The following is a 19947-nucleotide window of genomic DNA, read 5'->3' as shown; positions in this document are numbered from 1 at the left end:
TACTTGAAGTGCTTTTGGAAAGGTGTTTCTCAGGAGGCCCCTTGTGATTATCTGGTGTATCCTAACAGGACCTGAAGCTGCCACTTAAATGAGCGGGTGCCCTCCTGGGCAGCCACCAACCGGAGCTAGGGAGAAATCTCCAGGCTGCTTGAGTTTTACAAGAGAGCTGGTGTGGAGGGGGTGCATGGGAGGACACGGTGGGTGTTTTTCAGGACGGGTAACGCTTGAGAATATGGAACTCAGGGAGAAAGACAGAAACTGGGAAGACAGGGAGGAGGAAGAGAGGATAGCAAGTACCACATCATGTATTTAGACTGAGCAGACTCTCAGAGGCGCTGTAATTCAGGAGTTTGCAAATTTTCTAGGCAAAGACCTTTATCTTCAAGTGAGACTTATGTAGAACCCCAAAAATAAAATGGATAAAAGCAACAATTTTATTAGCATAACTATAGTGCATAGTTCAAATCTGTATTTATTATAATGTTAATCTCGGAATATGTATGTTTACTGTATGTGTAACAGAAAGAACTCTGTATACAGCTACACAGATAGAGACACAGGGAGAGAGACTAACTCATGGGGGGATCGCCTCTCGGTGTAGGTAAGGAGAACAGGACTGAGAATTAGGTTCAGAAATGCACTTGCTTTTACCCATAATAAAATATTAACGGTAAAGCACACTCCCTCCCCATCTCCAGCACACACGCACAAAGATTGGAAATAAATACAACAAAATGTTAACATTTATGCATTTGAGTGGTTCAGATACGGATATTCGTCACCATATTCTTTATACTTTTCTTAATTTTTGTAATGCCTCTCTCTTTAAGAAAAGTGCATTTGTGACGAGCTTGAATCTATTTTGAGTAAAAGAAGCATTAGGAGGCTATAGATGGTGACTATAATCTTATATCACTCTCAAGATTCAATTTATTTATATACTTTGTTTTGTTTGCACAGTTTTGAGAAAAATCACAATGAATATATATACGTAAATTGCAAATCACAGCAGTATTTTCTTTAATCCTTTCCTTTACGGGCTCTGACTACTCTTCAATTAAATTGATCCACAGGCTTGAAAGAGGAGCAATGGGAAATAATTGTTTCAAGGCTAAATCACTTAAGAAATCTAACGACTTCCATCCCTTGCCTTAAATACAGAAATAGAGAGGCTGCACCCTAAACTTAGTTAGCTTTGAAACTGTCTTCACTAAAGCGCACACACACACACACACACACACACACACACACACACGTATAGATATATACATAGACCTATAAGATATATATGAATATATACATATATATACCATGTCCATTTGAAATGGCACTCCCGGTTTCACATTCTGGCACAAACTGGTACTTCTGCTCTGCATGGCATTTGGTGGGACAGGATCTACCAGTGTAGCTGCTTACACAACTTTATCGGAGCAAATACACACCAGTGTGCGTTCAAAGAAAGCCGCTTGCAGATCGATAAGTTTCCTAATAAATGAGAGTTACAGAAGTTCAAGTCTATGTTCAGAGATATTAAGAAAAGCTTTATTCCCACATCTTCACAAAAATTAATGGCTCTTAAAATGTTAATTGAAGCCCCTTTCAGGTTAAGGATGTTTTGTAGGGAAGCAAAAGTTGTTATAAGACAAAAATATTCATTAATCATCTGATCACTTATAAAAATGTTCTCCTCTCGGAGCTCCCTTTCCGTGTAACACCAGTTCCGATAGTAAGCGTCAGCATTAGCTGGTTGCTCGACGTGCCAGGGACTATTTCCCGTGAATGATTTTATCCTCGCGATGACCCAGGAAGGTAGGCGCTATGAGGAACAGTCCCCTTTTACATGTGAAGGAACGGAGACGGCGTTCAGAGCCTCGAGGCTGGTATGTCCGGGGCAGAGCAGTCAGACCCCTCATTTTTCTGGTCTCTGGAAGGCGCTCTGTTCCAGGAGCAGCCTGTGCAAAGTGCCATGTAAACACCGTTGCTGGTGGGCTACCCGTAAAACTCACGCGCAAACAGGCATCTCATTAAGGCAGTGACAGTGGTGCTGGAGATCTACCTTGAAGGGCCGGGGGAAGCCTTGGTAAACCTGGATCTGGCTGAGGAAACGCAGCTAAATTGCAGCGGCCAGAGGTAATGAGGTGACAAAATCAGCCCTTCCGAGAGGATGGTTATAATTACATCAAGAGAGGTGCTAGGACATTTGACAAAGACGTCCAGGATGTTTACAGAAATAACCCTTTTGATGGCATTAACGCCAGTCGAGCTCGGTTGACGCTGCCTTGTTCTCGAGTGTTCCATCGATTCGGAGCTGACATGGTGCTCATCTTTGACATCTCTGAGACCAGGATGTGTTTTGCAATCGATGAAGCTGAGAAACAACGAAATGTTTGCCCTCACATTTTTGTTTATGGAAGGAAACTAAATGTGCATTCGAACAATTAGAGTGTGGTTCCTACTATAACCTGAATTTTCCTAAGGCTGAGATAAAAATAATTTGTTCATAATTAGAGCTTCATTCTTCAAGATAAAGTCCTAATCGTGTTCCCATTTGTTAAGGGCGTTCATTTTAAGTGGCCTGTTATTAATTCCAAATATCCTCAGATAATAGACCCAATAGTATATATCAAGTCAGTGCAGGGATTTAAGTGTAATTTTCAAAATATGTAAATACACAGATAAAAATAAAGCTTAAGTAAACATTCTGTGGAATGCCGGTGCTGCTGTTCCCAACACAGACAAGCATGGGCAGAAAAGTATGGGCCAGTCCAGACTGCCTGGTCTTGAACTTCATTCACCCTTTAGTACTTCGCAGCTGTGTGGCCTTGGACAAGTCACTCAGCCTCTCTGTGCCTCCATTACCTCATCTATAAAATGGAGACAGTAATATTACACACTCATAGCATTGCTGTGAGATTTAAATGAGGTAATCTTTATAAGGCGCTTGGAACTGTGCCGGCACATAGAAATGATAGACGCTACTATTACCATGCTTTTCAAAGCATCTATAACGCAAGCCCCCGAACAAACAATACAAAACAAATTTCAATTTTTTAAAATGATAACCTTTATTTGTGTTTTTCTCATTATAAAAGCAATATATGATGATGCTAGGAAACAGAAAACAACATTTTTTAGTATATTTTCTAGACAGTTTTCTATTCACATGTAGCAAACATTTTTACAAATATAGGATTATACCATACATGCAGTTTTTACCCTGATTCTTTGTATAAAGATAGGTAGGGAACATCTTTCTGAATCTGAATATTCTTCCATAAACTCATTGCAAATGCTTCACAAATAGTCCATTCTAAAGATTAAAAAGTTTTGGAACCAATCTCCCTTTTTCGGCATTAGAATCCTACTACAGTAAACATCTTTGCAGGTTTATGTTCACGTATTTTTTTTAATAATTTCCTTATGATGAATTCTTAAGAGTGGAATTGCTAGCACAAAGGATTTACAATATGTCAAGCTTTTATAACAGTAATAATAGGCATAAGAATAGCTGACATTGATTGCTTACCATGAGCCTGGCCCGACTCCTAATGGCCCTCAGTGGTCGGTGCCGTTACTATCGCTGGCTTAGGGATTGGAGAGTGGAGATTCCGAGAGCCAAAGTAACTTGCCCAAGGTCACACTGCTGCCTGGTAAAAGATTGAGAAGCTGCCCGGTGTCTGGGATTCTGTTCCTCTTTGGTGCTTGGGAAGCCGTTCTGTGACTGGACACATTCCCAGTTCTCTCCCTGTCTTCGGGGATTTGATTCATTTTCACCACCAGCCCACATAAGACCCTCCTATTGATCTTGGGAGGACGAGGAGCCAAATGTGACATTTTTGATAAGCCATTGGCTAAAGACCATTACATGGGAATGTGCAGTAAATAAGAATTCACATCAGCAAGGCACTGAGAGGTAAAACCTCCATTTTCCTGGCCTTGTGGGAGAGGTTTTGTGCCTCCTGGAGTAGCCTTGAGGTGTTCATCAGTTTCACTGAACTTGACCTCTATACTGTGGCTCACTTGGTCTTCAGAGCAATACCTTCCACCCTTCTCCAGGGTTGGATCGAAAGGCAGCATGATAAGGGCATGAGCTTGTGGGAAGACAAAGTATGAAATCAATCCATCCACGCGTTCAACAAATGCTCACTGAATGTCTATAGTGGGGATACAGAGATGAAAGGTATTGGCCCTACTTTAAGGAGATGGGGACCTGACAAGTTAAGTGACAATGGCAGCATGATGTAGGGAGGGCCGTGGGTTGCAAGACAAGAACCGACTCTCTGGAATTGGCCTGCTCTGGGTTTGAATCTTCTCTCTCCTCTGTCTAGCTGAATGTTTATGGCCAAGTCTCTCTAGATTCAGTTTCACTATCCGTGAAATGAGGACTATACCGCATCAGATTGTTGTGAGTATAAATGAGATAATGCCTAGCAGATAGTAAGCACCCTGTGGAGATCAATCAGTCAGTCAATCCGACTGGTCTACAACCCTTACAGCTCACTCACAGGTAACTTAGCAACCGGCAGTCTCTACAGGGAGAGTGGTAAGCCCTCTGGCAGAAACCAGCGAGGGCACACAAACTGAGTTTTAGTCGCTCCTCCTCAAGCCCGTAATTCAGATTGCAAATATCAGGGTCTTCCAACTCGGTCAAGTGTTTCCCTTCCCCCCTCAATCGTTGTGTAAATATGTGAGGTGGCAGGGGGCGGGGGTGCCACAGTGCGCACCATATCCAGCCATGTCCAGTCCAAGCCCTGCTCTCCGTGGGATGGCAGAGGGTGGACCGCATGCCTCGTGCTAGCTCTCCTCTCGTGTGTGTTTCCAGAGCTGATGCCCTACGTCATTACGGACTTTGTGCTTGCCCCTGGGGTGATAAACTAATTACATGTGAGCCATGATGATTATTAAAGAGTTGGGTACAGGAGGTTTAAGAGCCTAAAAATAGGCCACTAGATGTAACCTGTGCGGGATTTTAGGAGAGCTTCCTGGAGGAGACGCTAAACAAGCGGAGTCCTGGAAGGCAAGTTAAGCAGATAAAGGAAGAGGAAAGAGAGGGAAAGATCTTTCCAAGCAGAGGACAGTGAAGATACCCCTTGACCTGTGTGCCGTGTTGAAGCTTGACATAACGATCGTCCTCTTTTTAGAGGCTGGGCTTTTCTTTGGCCATCGCTCGCCAGTGAGGATATAGCTTTTCCCCTCAGCACTGGCTCTTACAAGGCCGGGGGTGACTGAGGAGGACGGCGGCTATGGAGGTTTTGCGGCTGTGGCCCTGTGTGGCGTTGTTGCACATTTACACCCACGTACGCAGCCCAGCTAGGAGTGTGTTAAATCAAAGGAGAAAGTGGCCCCATGCCGTGAAGCTCTGAGTCACCCTTGTGAGAGGGACTAGGTAATGAGGGAAGGTCTTGAGAATAGGAGATCAGGACGTAGAGTTTTCAACTTTCTCCCTGTTCTCAAAAATGTCATAGGAAAGGGTTAACAATCTCCCAGGGAGATCCTGTCTTCAGACAGAGCCATCGTTCTGCCAAAGGCAGGCCGAAATGTTGGATTCCACTGACATTAGCTGAGCACCTACTATGTGCTGTGTGGCAAGGGGCTGCAGCAGTGGACAAGGCAGAGCTGGTCCTGCCCCTGTGGGGCTAGTGAGCACTGGCATTAAGACCCCGCCAAGAGCTCCCAGGGAGGGCAGGATTGACAAGCAGCAGGCAGGTGGGAGATCAGGAGGAAGAGGAGGCCAGGCGGAGAGAATACCTCGTACCAGGGCCCTGAGGCTGGGATGAGCTTGGTGAGTTCCAGAAACAGAGAAGAACAAGGTGGCTGGAATACAAGGACAGAGGAGTTTGGAGGTAGGCAAAGGGAGTTTTTAGACCAGGGAGGGCCCACACCCAGCAAAGTCATCCCCATCTTTCCTGGCACCCTTTTTCTTCTATTCCAGTGGGACATCTCCCTGTCCTCAGGTGCCCAGCCTGCTTCCAAGTCTGGCCCTAGCACCGCTGGGCTTTGCCTTCCTTCCCTTTCTCTGCTCAGCAGCGTCTTTACACACCAGGCCGGCCACCAGATACACTGGCAGAGGCAGCCAGGTTCTTGGAAAACTTGAAGCGACCTCCCATAGTTGTTAAGACTCACGCAAATCCCAGTTCAAGTCTGTGCTTGGCCACCAACTACTGTCAATGGCACTGGGTACATTACATTACTTCTGTCACAGCCGTTACTCTCTCCTGAGAAATGGGGATGCAACTAGGGTTTCTGGGAAGATGGAAAGTATAACATATGTCAGCACTTGCCCTCATGCCTGGCACAGAGCAAGTGCCCAGAAAAATAATAGACTTCGTATTTTTGATGATTACTTTTCCCACTGCTGTGCAGGGGGACACGGGATGGGACAGTCGGGGATCCCACCATGTAGGTGTGTTCTGCCCCACTCCTTATGTTTCAGAACTGTGCTTGGGCCCTCTCTACCATCTGTCTGCTTGATCCTTACCTGTGAGGTCTTGTACAATACACTGCTACGGTCTGCAAATGCAGGTGCCGTGTCCCATCCAGAATCTAGGGGCCCGTTCTCCTAGCTGGTGGACGAGCGGCCCCAGCAGCACACGCAGCTGGGCCTAGTGGCATCTAGTTCAGTGACTCGGACACTCGGAGTCAGAACTGAGCTGGCGTCCTGAACAAGGCCAGCGGGGCCGCGCTCAGGGAAGCCAGCCGCCGCTGGAGCACGGCCCTGCTGCTGTCATCCTTGCACACCCCCCTGAGCCCTCAGCCTCTTTGAAGGAGAGAAAAGAAAGTGTGCTGAGCTTTAATGAGGAATCAGCCGGGCGCACTTCGCCACGGGCCTGGCTGGAGGCAGAAGATGAACAGGCCCCCACGAGTGACCCGCTGTGCTCCTTCGCTGCAATCCTAGCAACTGCGGGGTGTGCCCGGCCGTCTGAGGGAGCATCAACATCCGACACTGGGAGGCCAGGGGTGCTGCCAGCACGGAGCGAGGGAGCGGCAGGCCGTCCATGGGAAATGTCAACGTTTATCGCTTTTCCCGTCCACATCGACCCTCAGCAAGCAGACGTTCCAAATGGCAATAAAGTTATTTCCCCCCTTCTCAGGGTCCTGGACCCAGTAATAACATCTTCCTGAAGGGCAATGAGTCTGTCTTTAACCTTGCCCTCTTTGGCAAGTGTGTATCCGTGTGGCTTCCAGAAGCATCTCTTGGCTGCCTACTCCCTGCCTGTGGATGCTCTCCCTTCTGGGAGGGTGACAGGCCCCGCTCGATGGTCCAGGCTCCTTTGCTCTCTCCTGCAGCTCTTCCTGCAAACCCACTAAGTTATCTTAATTACCATTCCTCCTTGGTCTCTACCAAGAAGTGGGGTAGATTTATAATTGGATCAGTCAAATATTTGCTGTGGTTTATTTTTTTGCCTCTCAAGTGCTCGTAAAAGTTGCATTTTCTGCCACTTTTGGTATGACTGATGACTCAAGGCACAGTCCTTGCATTGCATGCCAACACAGGTTATTTTTCAAAGGCCCAGGAAAAAGAGAGATCTGGGGGTGGGGGAGTGTTTATTTTGAGTTCTTACCCTATCACCTTCTGGGTGGCTTTACTGCCGAGTCAAGAGAGACAAGCTGCCTTGAGAGACGGACTTCCTCCCGCAGCCAGCCCCTGCACACATCCATAGCCTGCTGGGGTTTGGTCCTGTGCCTCCTAATCTCTTCCAGGGCTTCGCAGATCGCTTAGATAGAACGTGCTGTGGGGCAGCCTCTCAGCCGTCCAAGCGCAGCACGGTCTCCTAAGCGTCCTTGTGTCCGGGTTGATCATGATGGGGGCTTGGAACAGAGGAGACAGATGTCCCTGGTACTAAGCCTGAGTTATCAATCCCCAGTGCTGGGACATGAAAAAGAAACTCTGGCCAGGGCCTGTGCCATTGGAAAATGGCCTCCTTCTAGTGTCAGCCAGGCTGCCAAGCAAGCTGGCCAGACTGCAGTCTAGGAATCCGAGAGAGCAGAGGCTCTCCTGCACCAGATGGCCTTCCTGCTAACCGGCTTCTTACTGAGCTCCTGCCTTCCCCGCCCTAGAAGACCATCTCTGCATTTGGCTGGCTTGATCCACCTTGTGTCGCTAGCCTCCAGCCCTTCCCAAAGTTACAGCGGCCGTAAATGAGGCTCCGTGATGCTGCTTATCGTATGTTCATCTGTGAGTCAGAGAACTATATACTCCAGACTGGAGCACTTTCTGGACTGAAAGGATGAACAAGAGGTGTCAGCTAGGACACTCCTGGGCAAACAGGGGTAAACAGACACCCCACATATAATAGTTGGGGCTTTACTCCATGGAAAGTATGCTGGAACTTACCATGCTCCTGGGGAGTGAACTGGGAACAAAGAGAGGCATGACGTCAAGAAATCTCTGAGGGTTGTGCTGAAGTAACAAGGAAGCCTCAACATTTCGGCGGCTTAGTTTAGTAAGTGTTTGTTCTTGCTCATGTCATAATTTCAGCCTTCCTCCAAGGGCTCATGCTAGGATCCAGGCCATTCCTGTCTTGTGGCCCCACCATCATGGGCTTTAAGCCTGCTCTGGCCCCCTCCAGGGGAGGATAGGGATGGAGGGAGAGCACCAGGGGCTGCCCAGGATACTTTATGGCAGGGTCTAGAAGGGGAGCTCATCCCACAGCTTATGTTCCACTGACTGGACACCACCGTGTGCTCCCACCTGGCTGCAAGGTGGCTGGAAAAGAGTGAGACCCTGATGTGGACAAGGATCAGCCATCACTACCACAGTGGACTCTAAGAAACAGTATCAAAGTGGGAAGGGAAGACAAAAGAAGGAACAAGGGAAGTCCAAAGGAAGCAAGCAGGCATTGTACAGCCTCCCACTGAGAACTGGAAAAAATGACGTCATCATGACCTTATAAAGTCAGCTCTCAAATCTTGATTTATGGGAGTGTGCAGCCACCACAACGGCCCATCGTATGCATGTTCTGCCCTGGCCCCTGCCTGATTCAGCCTCCCTGACTGTAATGCTACCCCTTCCTCTTTCATGCAAGAAAGCACATTAGGGAGTGCAAATGATTATTATTAGAGACAAAACCTGGGACATATTCCAATTTTCTTCTTTTCGATGGAATTCATTTACGAATTTAGTATTTTATTCGTTCGATATTTAATATTTACTGGCCAGACTCTGCTTGAGATAAATGAGGGATAGCAGTGAATTATGATAGTGATTGCTGACACCTTGAGGGCTTGATCACCACACACAAAGTGTAATTCTAAGTGCTTTCCATGAATTGATTCACTCAATCCTTACAATGGTGTTTTGACAGTGATGTGATTATTGTCCCCATTTTAAAGATAAGGAGACTGAGGCACAGAGAACTTAAATAGCTTTTGTGAGTGTGGCAAGATGTAAGTGGCAGTGCTAGGATTCCAGCTCTGAAGTCTTTTTTTCCCCCCCAAGATTTTAGTTTATTTGACACACAGAGAGAGAGAGAGCATGCGCACATAAGCAGGGGGAGCAGCAGAGGAAGAGGGAGCAGCAGGCTCCCCGCTGAGCAGGGAGCCCAATGTGGGGCTCGATCTCAGGACCCTGGGATCATGACCTGAGCTGAAGACAGATGCTTAACCAACTGAGCCACGCAGGGGCCCCAGCTCTGAAGTCCTCTTAACCGCTCTGCCATGCGGGCAACACCCCTGTCCTCCTGGAGTTTACGTTCTTCTGAGTAGACTGACAGTAAACATAAAAACAGATTATATCAGTGTAGAGAGTGACAAATAGTTTGAGAAAAGCAAAACACAATAAAGGGTACAGGATTGAGGCACATTTGACACTGCATCATATCACACCCACATGTCCCCATGCCCTGTTTGACAGCCCCTGGTTTACACAGTCTTCCTTTAATGAAAACTACCCCCCATGCTACTTTGGAATGAGTTGGGAGGAACGGCCAAAATAGATGTCTTCTCTCTCCTCTGACAATACCTATGCCCAGAGCCATTTGGTTGGACAGCGAGCACTGCTGCTGGTCCTAAGTCATTTCTGCTCTTGGCCAGCCAGCCAGTTCAGCAAGAGATGACTGATGTCCAAATTAATAATGAGCAATGACCCCACACAAGCAACCGCCTTCCCCAAACTTTTTCTCATGGGGGTGATTTTCTGGACTCCAAATGAAGTATATTCTTCTCACCTCAGCACCAAGGAAGTTAAGCTTATTCCTCTGGCTGACAGCAGTTTGTAGTAGACATAGGTCTGGGTAGTTGGACATTTACGAGGTTGCTAAGAAACAAATGCTTTGGTTACAAAGGTCTCCAAAGCAGCATTGGTTTGTTGTATCACTTTGTGTCATTTATTTTATCCCATAAAGACAGCCGTGACCAATAGGATATGGGGTAGAGGAAAGCTAAAAAACAAATACTCCTTTTCTGAGAGATGGGGAAATTTCCACTTCCTAAGCAACCACCATCTCCCGCCCCCAGATGGAAAAACTGGAACCCTGTACTTCTCTTCTCTGATCATTATGATTTGCAAATAAGTAACTCATAGTCTCAAGGTACTTAGTAACATGGTTATTACCTTCCAGGCACTGCCCCAAGCATTACATCATGTCATCCTTGTAACATCTCCCAAAGTCGAGCATTATTATTCCCTAGTATGCAAAGCAGGAAGAGGCTAAAAGTCAATTGACCCAACTTCAAGCAATAGCAAGTGGCAGTCAGAATTCAAACCCAACTTTGTCTGATGGTAAAGCCTTTGCACTTCAGATTACAGAGTCTTTGTTTTCAGTGATCACGTTTCAGATGGGTGAAACTGGCAATTCTGATGATGGGGAAGTCACATTAATAGATTCCTGGAGTTTAATTCTATGAAGTTCATGAAAGAGGTTATAGTCAGTGTCTGTAACCTATAAAATCCTTTTTATGGAGGGGAAGTGGTGAGAGAGAGCTTAATCCCACAGTGGTGGTTTTTATCTGCTAAAGACCTGCGCTTTGAATGTTCTCTGGAAGTCACAGTGCAACTGACTTTTCTGTGCAGTGATTTTGAACAAGTTCACAAGATTAGCCCATTTCTACAGGGGTCTTATCGATTTTCTTGTCGACAAGTAAGAGACATTGGTGTCCTCTGCCTTTTCCTTCATCCTCTCTGTCCAGCCTACGGTCAAGTGGTGTCCCTTCTTTCTTAAAAACATTCCTCCAAAGTTGTCTCCTCTCCTCATTGACTGTCCTAATCAAGACCCCTGTCACATCATACTTGGGTTTCTGCAAGACTGCCCAGCTGGTCTTCCTGGTTCTTTTCATTCTCCTCTCTGCCATATCCTGCCTGCAAATGAATTCCTCAAAACATTCCTTTCATTGCATCAGTCACTGCTCAGGGATCATCCATGGCTCCCACTTGCTCACCAGAGGATTTTGCCATTCTCTAGGACAGGGCTCTCTTGGGTCACACTGGCTCCCCCCACCCCGTTCCCCTCATCTTGGTAGCCTTCATTGGCCACTCAGTCTCTCATCGATCACTTTTAGTTAGGAGCCCAATTTCCACTGAAACAGAGTTTCACATTTAATTGCTGGTTTATTTGAGAGAGTTAGGTCTAAGTTTTTGCTTGGCCACTTAATTGCTGTGTGACTTTTGACAAATTGTTTGACTTCTCTGAGCTTCAGTTTTCTGATCTGTGAAATGAGATACAAAGAGTACTTATCTTTAGGGTTTTTGCAAGAATAAAATGAAATGATGATGGTGGTGATGATGATAGCTAGCTAACATACATTTTGTGTTTGCTCTGTGCCAGGCACTGTTCTCAATATTATCTTATTCTTCATGACAACCTGTAACATAGGTACTATCATTTTCTGTTTTGCAAATGGGGAAACTGAGGCACAGATAAGTAAAGCTAGTAAATGCCAGATTCTCTCCCAGGTAGTCTGGCTGCACAAATCTCATTCCCCTTCTTTTTTTTTTAAATTAAAGTATAGTTGACATACAATGTTACATTAGTTTCAGGTGTACAACATAGTGGATACAACCCTCATTCTTAACTAATCTGCTATACCACCTTCCCCTGGTAAATGATCAGTAAACGATAGCTAGTAACATAGGTCTGTCACTCCTTATCTGAAACTCCTGCCAAACCAGGTGATTTTTGGAATCCAGAATTTGGGAATTACATGAAACTTATACTTGGCATATATTAGGTATTATATAACACCCGAGTGAAGACTAGAACAATAATCTCCCTCTCTCTCTCTCTCATGCACACAAGAAAAAACATAAAAGTTTCAGCTTTAAAGCTTTTTGGATTTCAAACTGCAGAAAAGGGATTGTTCCTACAGTAATAAAACTAGTAGCAATGATTATAAGCATAATAAATGGTGACTTATTGTTACAACTTCTGTGAGTCTTCTTTTTTACTGGATGAGCTCATAATCAAATGCGCTCCAAAGTATTTTTCAGCTAACTGATGGGCTGGGAGGGGAAGGTGCTAGTCATGGGACCAGGTCTGTAACCGATTTCACACATGGAGTTCTCTCTCTTCTTTCCCTAGTATGACTTCATGGAGCGTCTGGATGGGAAGGAGAAGTGGAGTGTGGTTGAGTCACCCAGGGAACGCCGGAGCATACAGACCCTGGTTCAGAATGAAGCCGTGTTTGTACAGTATCTGGACGTGGGCCTGTGGCACCTGGCCTTCTACAATGATGGCAAAGACAAAGAGATGGTTTCCTTCAACACTGTTGTCTTAGGTAGGTATGGGATCTCTGAGGTGATATGCCACCAAGGGAAGAATGGAAACGTTCTGGGTTTCTCTGTAGAAGGCACATCTTCCAACGTAGTTTCTACCATATAGGAAACCAGACCAGAATCCTTTATTTAGGCTTCATGGTCTCTTCCACTTAAAACTAGTCCCAATTAAAATAGAAAGACTATTTACACGTTCCAGTCATGGTAAGGAGCTTGGATCAGACAGGCTGGCTCAAGTCCTGGCCGCACAACCTATGCAAATCGCTGGACTTGTGTAAGCCTCAGGTTCCTCACGGTAAAATAGAACTAACTAGTACCCACCACATAGGGCTATTGTAAGAATTAAATAACGTACAGTATATAATCTCTAAATATGCAGTAGAGCCAATAAATAGAGACCATTCACATCAGCTCAGAATTTCTCTTAAAAATCCAAGAAAGCTCAAAGTCAAACATTTAAAAAAAAAACATAAAAATAAATCAAGAAAAGGATATAGATATAAGGGGGGGGAATCATATCTTTGTTCCCAAGTAGGTAAGTCTCAAAATGCTTTAATTAGACACTTGTCATTTTTGGCATGTGTTAGCCCTGTTTTTTATTAGCTATCAAGGGAGCAGCTATGGTTTTATTCAAAATTTCCTCTTATATGTGCATACGAACCCCTGAAAGGGCCATTAGTTTGAGAGAATTTTATGAAGTTCTCTAAAGCAAACCTTAAGAATTTTACCAATCACATAAGCTACAGGTACTTTCATTAAGTTTACGTTGTCATTAGGTTTTTATCCTGATGAGGATAACAGATCCTGGGTAGAACGTCCGTGAGCTGGGGCAGAGTGTTAGACGCATTTCACGGAGGAATCCACTGAGGCACAGAACACTCAGTCCCTCCAGGTCCCAGGATGTGGACATGGTAGAAACGGATGGGCTTCTGGGCCTTTGTACATGTCATGCCCACTGTGTTGTGTTGTGGGTCCAGAGGCTCACCGTAGGACTGGCTCATGAGGAGAGGCCTGGTGAGAGCGGATCAAATCCCAGCTCTTCTGTCCCACATCCTAGCTGGAAAAGTCACGTCCCTCCTGGAGCCTCAGCTTCCTTTGTGAAAAGGACCGTGTCCCTGATGGAAAGGATGACGTGACTTTACATATGGAACATGTCTGCGATGGAGCTGGTCGTCCTGAGATGAGAGCGGATGGTGGGTTAGGGGCACATCTTGTACAGCTATGTTTCTATTAACCGCATTCTCAGAACTTCTTTACTGCTCTCACGGATTTCTCTGAGGGGCTCCTTGATTCTAGAAAGTTCTAGGGAAGCCAACGTAAAATTCAGGGGGCAGATTTTATCAGTAGCCACAACTTCCAAATGGTATAAAATCAGGAGTTGGTATTAACCATAGCGTTAAAGTTATACCTAACTCCCTCTGCTAAGGAAAACTTGGTCGTATCAAGGTTAGCCAAATGCTGTAAGGCAGGGGTTGGCACACTGTAGCCCCTGGGCTAAGTCTGGCCCTCTGCCTGTTTTTATAAATAAAGTTTTTCTGGAGCACAGCCATGTTACATTCATCTGTTGACGTATCATCGATGGCAGCTAAAACAACAGAGCCGAGTAGTTGCAACAGAGACAGCTTGGCCGACAAAACCTAAATATTTACTTTCTGCCCCTTTACAGAAGAAGTTTCCCAACCCCTGCTCTAAACTAATGTCATAAACCTTGTATCATGGAGGCCACTGGAAAACATCTTCCATGGTTAGAGAAAATTTCCAGAATCAGATTATGTACCCGTGGTGGGGGGAGCAAGACAAAAGGGATTAAAAACCAGCTCACAAAAGGAAAAAAAGTAGTTTGAGATGTTGAGATTAAAAGCAGTCTTTAGTTTAAGAACATGATGTGAAATGACATTCTTTTTGTCACCTTATATTTAAGCTGAAAAGGCTTAGTACATACATGAGAGCACACGCCGTAAACAGCAGCTGGCTTAGCCAGAGTCTGCAAGGACTCGGTGAAATGGTTAATAACAAAAACAGTAAGCACCACACATTGACGGAGCACGGACACGTGGGCCAGCCTCGGCGGGGATGAGGCCGGCGAACCCAGAGTAGCCCTATGAGCTATAGGTGTTCCCAGGATTCCATTTTCTAGTTGAGAAGCCAAGACTGAGAGAAGTTAAACAACTTGCCCAAGGTCACACACGGTAATCGGGGGTGGAGCCAGCATCCAAACTCTCCAGAGAACTGTGCTCTTAACCACTGGATTGCTTTGGATTCCGGCCAAGTAAATGCCTTTTCTCCTGCACAGCAAGTTTTCTGGGGGCCAGATTATCTAATAATGGCTTCTGCCCTCCATCTCCTTTATCCACATAGACACAGAGGTTGTGGTAGTGAGATGCCCTTCCCCCAGGCCATTACCCTCATTCACCTGTCAGAGATGGGAATAGCAATTCTCCCCAGAGGATTTCTCTCGTCTGGACTGTAACTCAAAGAGAAAGTCAAAGGTAATCGGCCTAATAATTGGGCAGACATCTTGATAGAGCAATGATAGTAATTGGCCTGAAATGCAGGGAAAAGAACAGTGTTTTATTTGGTTCAGAGGGTCTCCCACACATATCTATTATCAGAACATTCTCCATCAAGAGCAGGCAGGAGCGCCGAAAGCCCCTGTGATATGAAACAGAAGGAAAAATGTTAGACGGTGTCAACCAGCGATCACACTAAATATACCTTTGACTCAGGGAAGTCTTTCGATGTGTTTTGGAGAGAAGCAGCCTGCTTTCAGAAATGAGTTTCATCTCAGGGGACAACAGAGTGGCGTACTTGAAGCTCGGTGCGCATTTAGTGGAGGCCGCCCTCCGCCTGTGTAAAAACCCCATTTCCTGGGCTTCCTCCTGGCACCTGCCATTGTTTCCTCAAGGAAACCTAAACCAGGGTGACAGAAAGGAAAACTGATAATATTGCAACTGTGATATGTCATCGAGTGCCACAGAAGGGGGGCCGGAAGGGTGGGCTCCTTTTATACTTCAGCCAGACCACGTGATTGTTCTTTCTCTCAAAAACTGTAGAAATGCTGAGAGAATGCAGTGGAAAATACTCCTTATTACAGTTTTTGCTTAGTTTGGATTCTCCTACCCTCCTGCATACACGCACGCGCACGCACTCTGACAACTGTTTACCGAGGGCCTGCCATGTACCAGGAGTTGAGAATACCTCAGTGAATGACGTAGATCTGGTCTGTTCCTCATGGACCCGATGGGAGAAGACAGACACATGAAAAGGCAACTGTAGGAATTACAGGAACGTAGAGAAATTGATACAAAACCCTTCTTGACTGAGGGAAGGTGGGGAAGGAAGATACCCAGGGGGTAAATATTTTCTAAACTGACAGTAAAAGATAATACTTCAGCTAAAGGGCAAGAGAGTCCTTCCAGCCCTGCAAAGAGCCCGTGCAAAGAGCTCAGTCCCTTTCCATTGAGACTCTGGTGGGCAAAGAGGTGCCTCGACCTCTGCTGCTTTATCTCTGAAGATGTTATGTTTGGGAACAGGGAGCTTTGAGCTCAGAGATGTCAGTTTCCACCACACCATCCCCCGACTTAGATGCTGGTCTAGGGAGAAGCAATCTGTACCTCACTCTAGGGGTGACTTCTTAAAATGCAAGCTGGACAGTGCCATTTCTGTGTTTGAAACTATTTGTTCCCACTGGTCGCAGAATAAATATATATATATATATATATATATGCCTGTATTGTCTATGACAGTGAAAATTCTATGAGGTCAGAGACCTTGCCTGTCCCCTGTATTCACCAATGCCTACTACAGGGCCTTGCATATAAGAGGTTTCTAGTTAATAAAGTAAGCCATAAGTCAGGAACTGTGACAGCTCTGAGAGCTTATCCTAACTGTAAGCTAACATGTTACCCTGCCACAATTTCATAGATATTATCAGAAGACATGAGACTCCTGGGTCAGATACAAGGGCCTTTATGACTCAGAGCAAGGCAATATCCAGATCCTAGTAAATGTGCCTGTCCCCCAAGCCCCAGTTCCCACAGGGCAGCATCAACAGGGTCGTGTAACACTTGCACATGCAATGGCTTGCGTTCCAGAAAGGAAATCCTGAGTGTATTGCACCTGAGTCTCTCAGAATGGGCGGCAAGCCTGCCTGTTCTTCACTCTAGAGGAAGAGACTATCCTTTTTACACTGGAGAGTAAGTAAGCCTGTCCTTTGTTCTGGAGACAGGCACCATATCTGTCCTCCAAGCTGCTTCACTATGCAGACAACCTTGAAAAGGGAGCCCAGAACTAAGACAGTCGGTGCCTCAGCTCACAAGACGTTGAGAAACACGAAAGGAGGATTGCAGACATGGAGAACTGTCTTCCACAACCGTGGGAAATGGCTGATTTTTGGTCTGCCCAAGCAACTGTTTCATGATTCAGCCTAAAGCTTCTTGAATGAACGACTACACAATGAATAGATGGAAATCGGCAGCCACTTGGATGGTTCTCAGCCCACCTATAGAGCCAACCTCAAGGAATTTCAGTCTGAAGTGTTAATTGATAAACATTAAAGAGACTGTCCTGGTGGAGTCTATGGTCTTTTACCTGATTTTGAACAAGTAAATACACTCATTGAGTTCTCCTCAGACTACCAGAAACCAACTAATGCTTGGTTCTGGAAGAAGAGAGCCGAGAAAGGAAACACTGTAGAAAGAAAGCAATATGCAAGGTTTGGTTTTTCAGTCCAGAGTGGGAGTAAATGGGAAATTTGGTGTAAATGAAAAACCTTCACCGCTCTCAGCTTACTCCATCAGGAGCCATCCGACTTTATAGTCTTTCAAGCAACATCACCAAGTCAATGACCCCAACTCCCCAAGGGCTGTGTAAAGGTCACAGCCTGGGCAGGGTGGCTTGCATTTTTCTTTTCATCACTTGGGTAATTTGGAACCTGAAATTCTAAATGTGTTTATTTTAATTTAAGGCAAAAAAAAATGAGGATAATAATAATTTTAAGACTATGCCTGTGTCTGTGTAGACCCAAATCAACATGAAAAAGTCCCTAAGTGATCCCTTTGAAGTGATGACTTGAGAGTTCACAGAGAAAGGTAAATCATGAAATAGGATGGCAATGCTGGTTAGAACAAATGGGAACTAATTGATTTTTGTGAAAAATAAGATGTACAAAAGGTAAGCATAAAAGGACTTTTGTACAACCTAAAACCCACTACTTAATACATCCAAAATCATGCCTCGACAGGCCAGTCTTATGCATTTGGATTTTTCTTTCCTGAAAGCAAGGATTTCTTCTACTCTGCAAACCTGAGATCAGAAACATGCACTGTCATTTGGAGGCTCATCCACTGTCCCCGAGGCTAAAGGCTGATGTCCCACATCTCAGACCAAATCTCAGGCTGAGAGTCCGATATTAAAGGGGCTTAGCGGGGAGGGGCCAGCATTCATGATGTTTTAAACTTGTCAACCTTCGGACATGAGAAATTTCAGATTTTAAAGCCAAACAAGTTGTTTCTTTTGAAAAAGCAGAAGTGGCATCAGTACTGACCCTGCATCCCTGCCCGGGGATCAAATAGAGACCGGTGGTTACTTCCACGAGTTCTCCAAGTTGCCCTGGTCCCCTTAACTTCCCATTCCCTTGGCTCACTCACGCTCCTGCCAGCCCCCTGTGGTTTTGGTGGTTTACTCCCACTGCTCTGCAGAAATGGTGGGTGGTCCATGATGAAATTGCTTCAACAGCAGACAGAGGAAAAGGTAGTTGCTGAGTTTCTCTCTTTTTCAGATTCAGTGCAGGACTGTCCACGTAACTGCCATGGGAATGGCGAATGTGTGTCTGGGCTATGTCAATGCTTCCCAGGATTTCTAGGAGCAGACTGCGCTAAAGGTACCTGCCACCACTTCCCTGCTATGGTTGGAAAACAAACATAGGCTTCTTTGGGGGAGAGTGAGCGAGGGGGGACCAAAGAAGCCTCTTCCCAGAATTCCACTAGGACAACTTGTAAGCCCATGCGTGCTAGAAGGCCTAACCCTTGAGCAAAGAGCAGGCTTTAATATATGACAATTGGCCAATATACCTATAGGAGCAGGGAGGTTATCCTTGGCACCGAGGTATGCTGAGAAGAAAGATTTGCTAAAAATGAGATGGTTGGATTTCCTGTAAAAGCAAAAGTGAATTACCATCACTCCTTTCTTATAATCATTAAATTCTACGTAATGGAAGATTAAGCATCTCAGGGTTAGTAAATTTCATTCATTCTGGCCAGCTACACTCTTAATCTAGGAAACGCTATTTATCTTGGTGGAATCGGTTTTAAATTGTATTATTAATTTATCTACACTCCTTTGCACAGAATTGCTGGGGCTCTGGGATTCTTGGGGGAAAGGTAATATAAGAGAAAATGACTCTCGCAAGAACAGGGACTTAGGGGCTGCATACCTAGCTTGCAAGAGACCTTGAGCATAACCTTCAAGGGGCTCTATCAGAGGCAGGCCTAGTGGAGACCAGGACTTCTCACACCTTTTAGATATGGTGTGTACACGCCCACACGTGTGCATGAGTGTTCTAGGTAAACACACCTATAAAATTAAAATTTAACTTTCACAAAACCATACTTCTCTTTACTCCGTAATTCTTTTCTATTCTACTCTATTTCGTTTTTTTGAAACACCACTGAAAACCGACCACACTGATTTGTCACCCACCAGGAGGTCACAGCCCAGTCTGAGAGGCAGTGAGGGAGAGGCCAGGGCCCTTGCTGAGGAGCCAGGCATTCCTGTGTCGAATCCCAGCTCTGCCACTTGAGTGTCTGTGTGACCTTGAGCGAAGGATCCAACATGTCTGAGTCTCTGTCTCCCCCTCTGGAAAAGTGGGGGGGGGGTTCCTTCACACGTTTATGGTGAGGGTGGGATGAAGTAAACACACCCAAAGCTCTTAGCAGAACATGTTGTGATCCCTCAAAGGGCTCATATTTACCGTTTTTATTTATGCATATCCCATTATATTTGTTTACATATTTATATAATATTTTCATTATTTTTATGTGCTTGCCTTTAAAAGACCATCCTGCCTTGATGCTCTGAGAGAGAGGCAGTTATTCTTAAAGCTACTCTGTAAATACTATATAGCGCCACCCCTTTTTCCCATGCTCACCACAGTTGCTGGGGAAAACTGTATTTCGGATAGTCACAGTATTTCAAAGATGGGCCATCCCCAACTTTCTGAGTGCTGACTGATGAGTGAA

The 19947-nt window shown here is 45.4% G+C and overlaps 1 protein-coding gene across 1 annotated transcript in view; it reads left to right on the top strand.

The window, feature by feature from the left end:
- TENM2 (teneurin transmembrane protein 2) overlaps window positions 1–19947 on the top strand; it is a 1230113-nt gene that overhangs the window by 1040898 nt on the left and 169268 nt on the right. Inside the window, exons 11-12 of the mRNA XM_034655661.1 lie at window positions 12516–12711; window positions 18489–18590. Of these exons, the coding sequence (XP_034511552.1) occupies window positions 12516–12711; window positions 18489–18590 (298 nt within the window). The remainder of the gene's footprint in view (window positions 1–12515; window positions 12712–18488; window positions 18591–19947) is intronic.

Source organism: Ailuropoda melanoleuca, chromosome 3 (assembly GCF_002007445.2).
Source record: "Ailuropoda melanoleuca isolate Jingjing chromosome 3, ASM200744v2, whole genome shotgun sequence".
In the NCBI taxonomy this organism is placed as follows: domain Eukaryota; kingdom Metazoa; phylum Chordata; class Mammalia; order Carnivora; family Ursidae; genus Ailuropoda; species Ailuropoda melanoleuca.
Note: the sequence above shows the minus strand (reverse complement) of the source record. Positions and strands in the feature narration are given on the sequence as shown.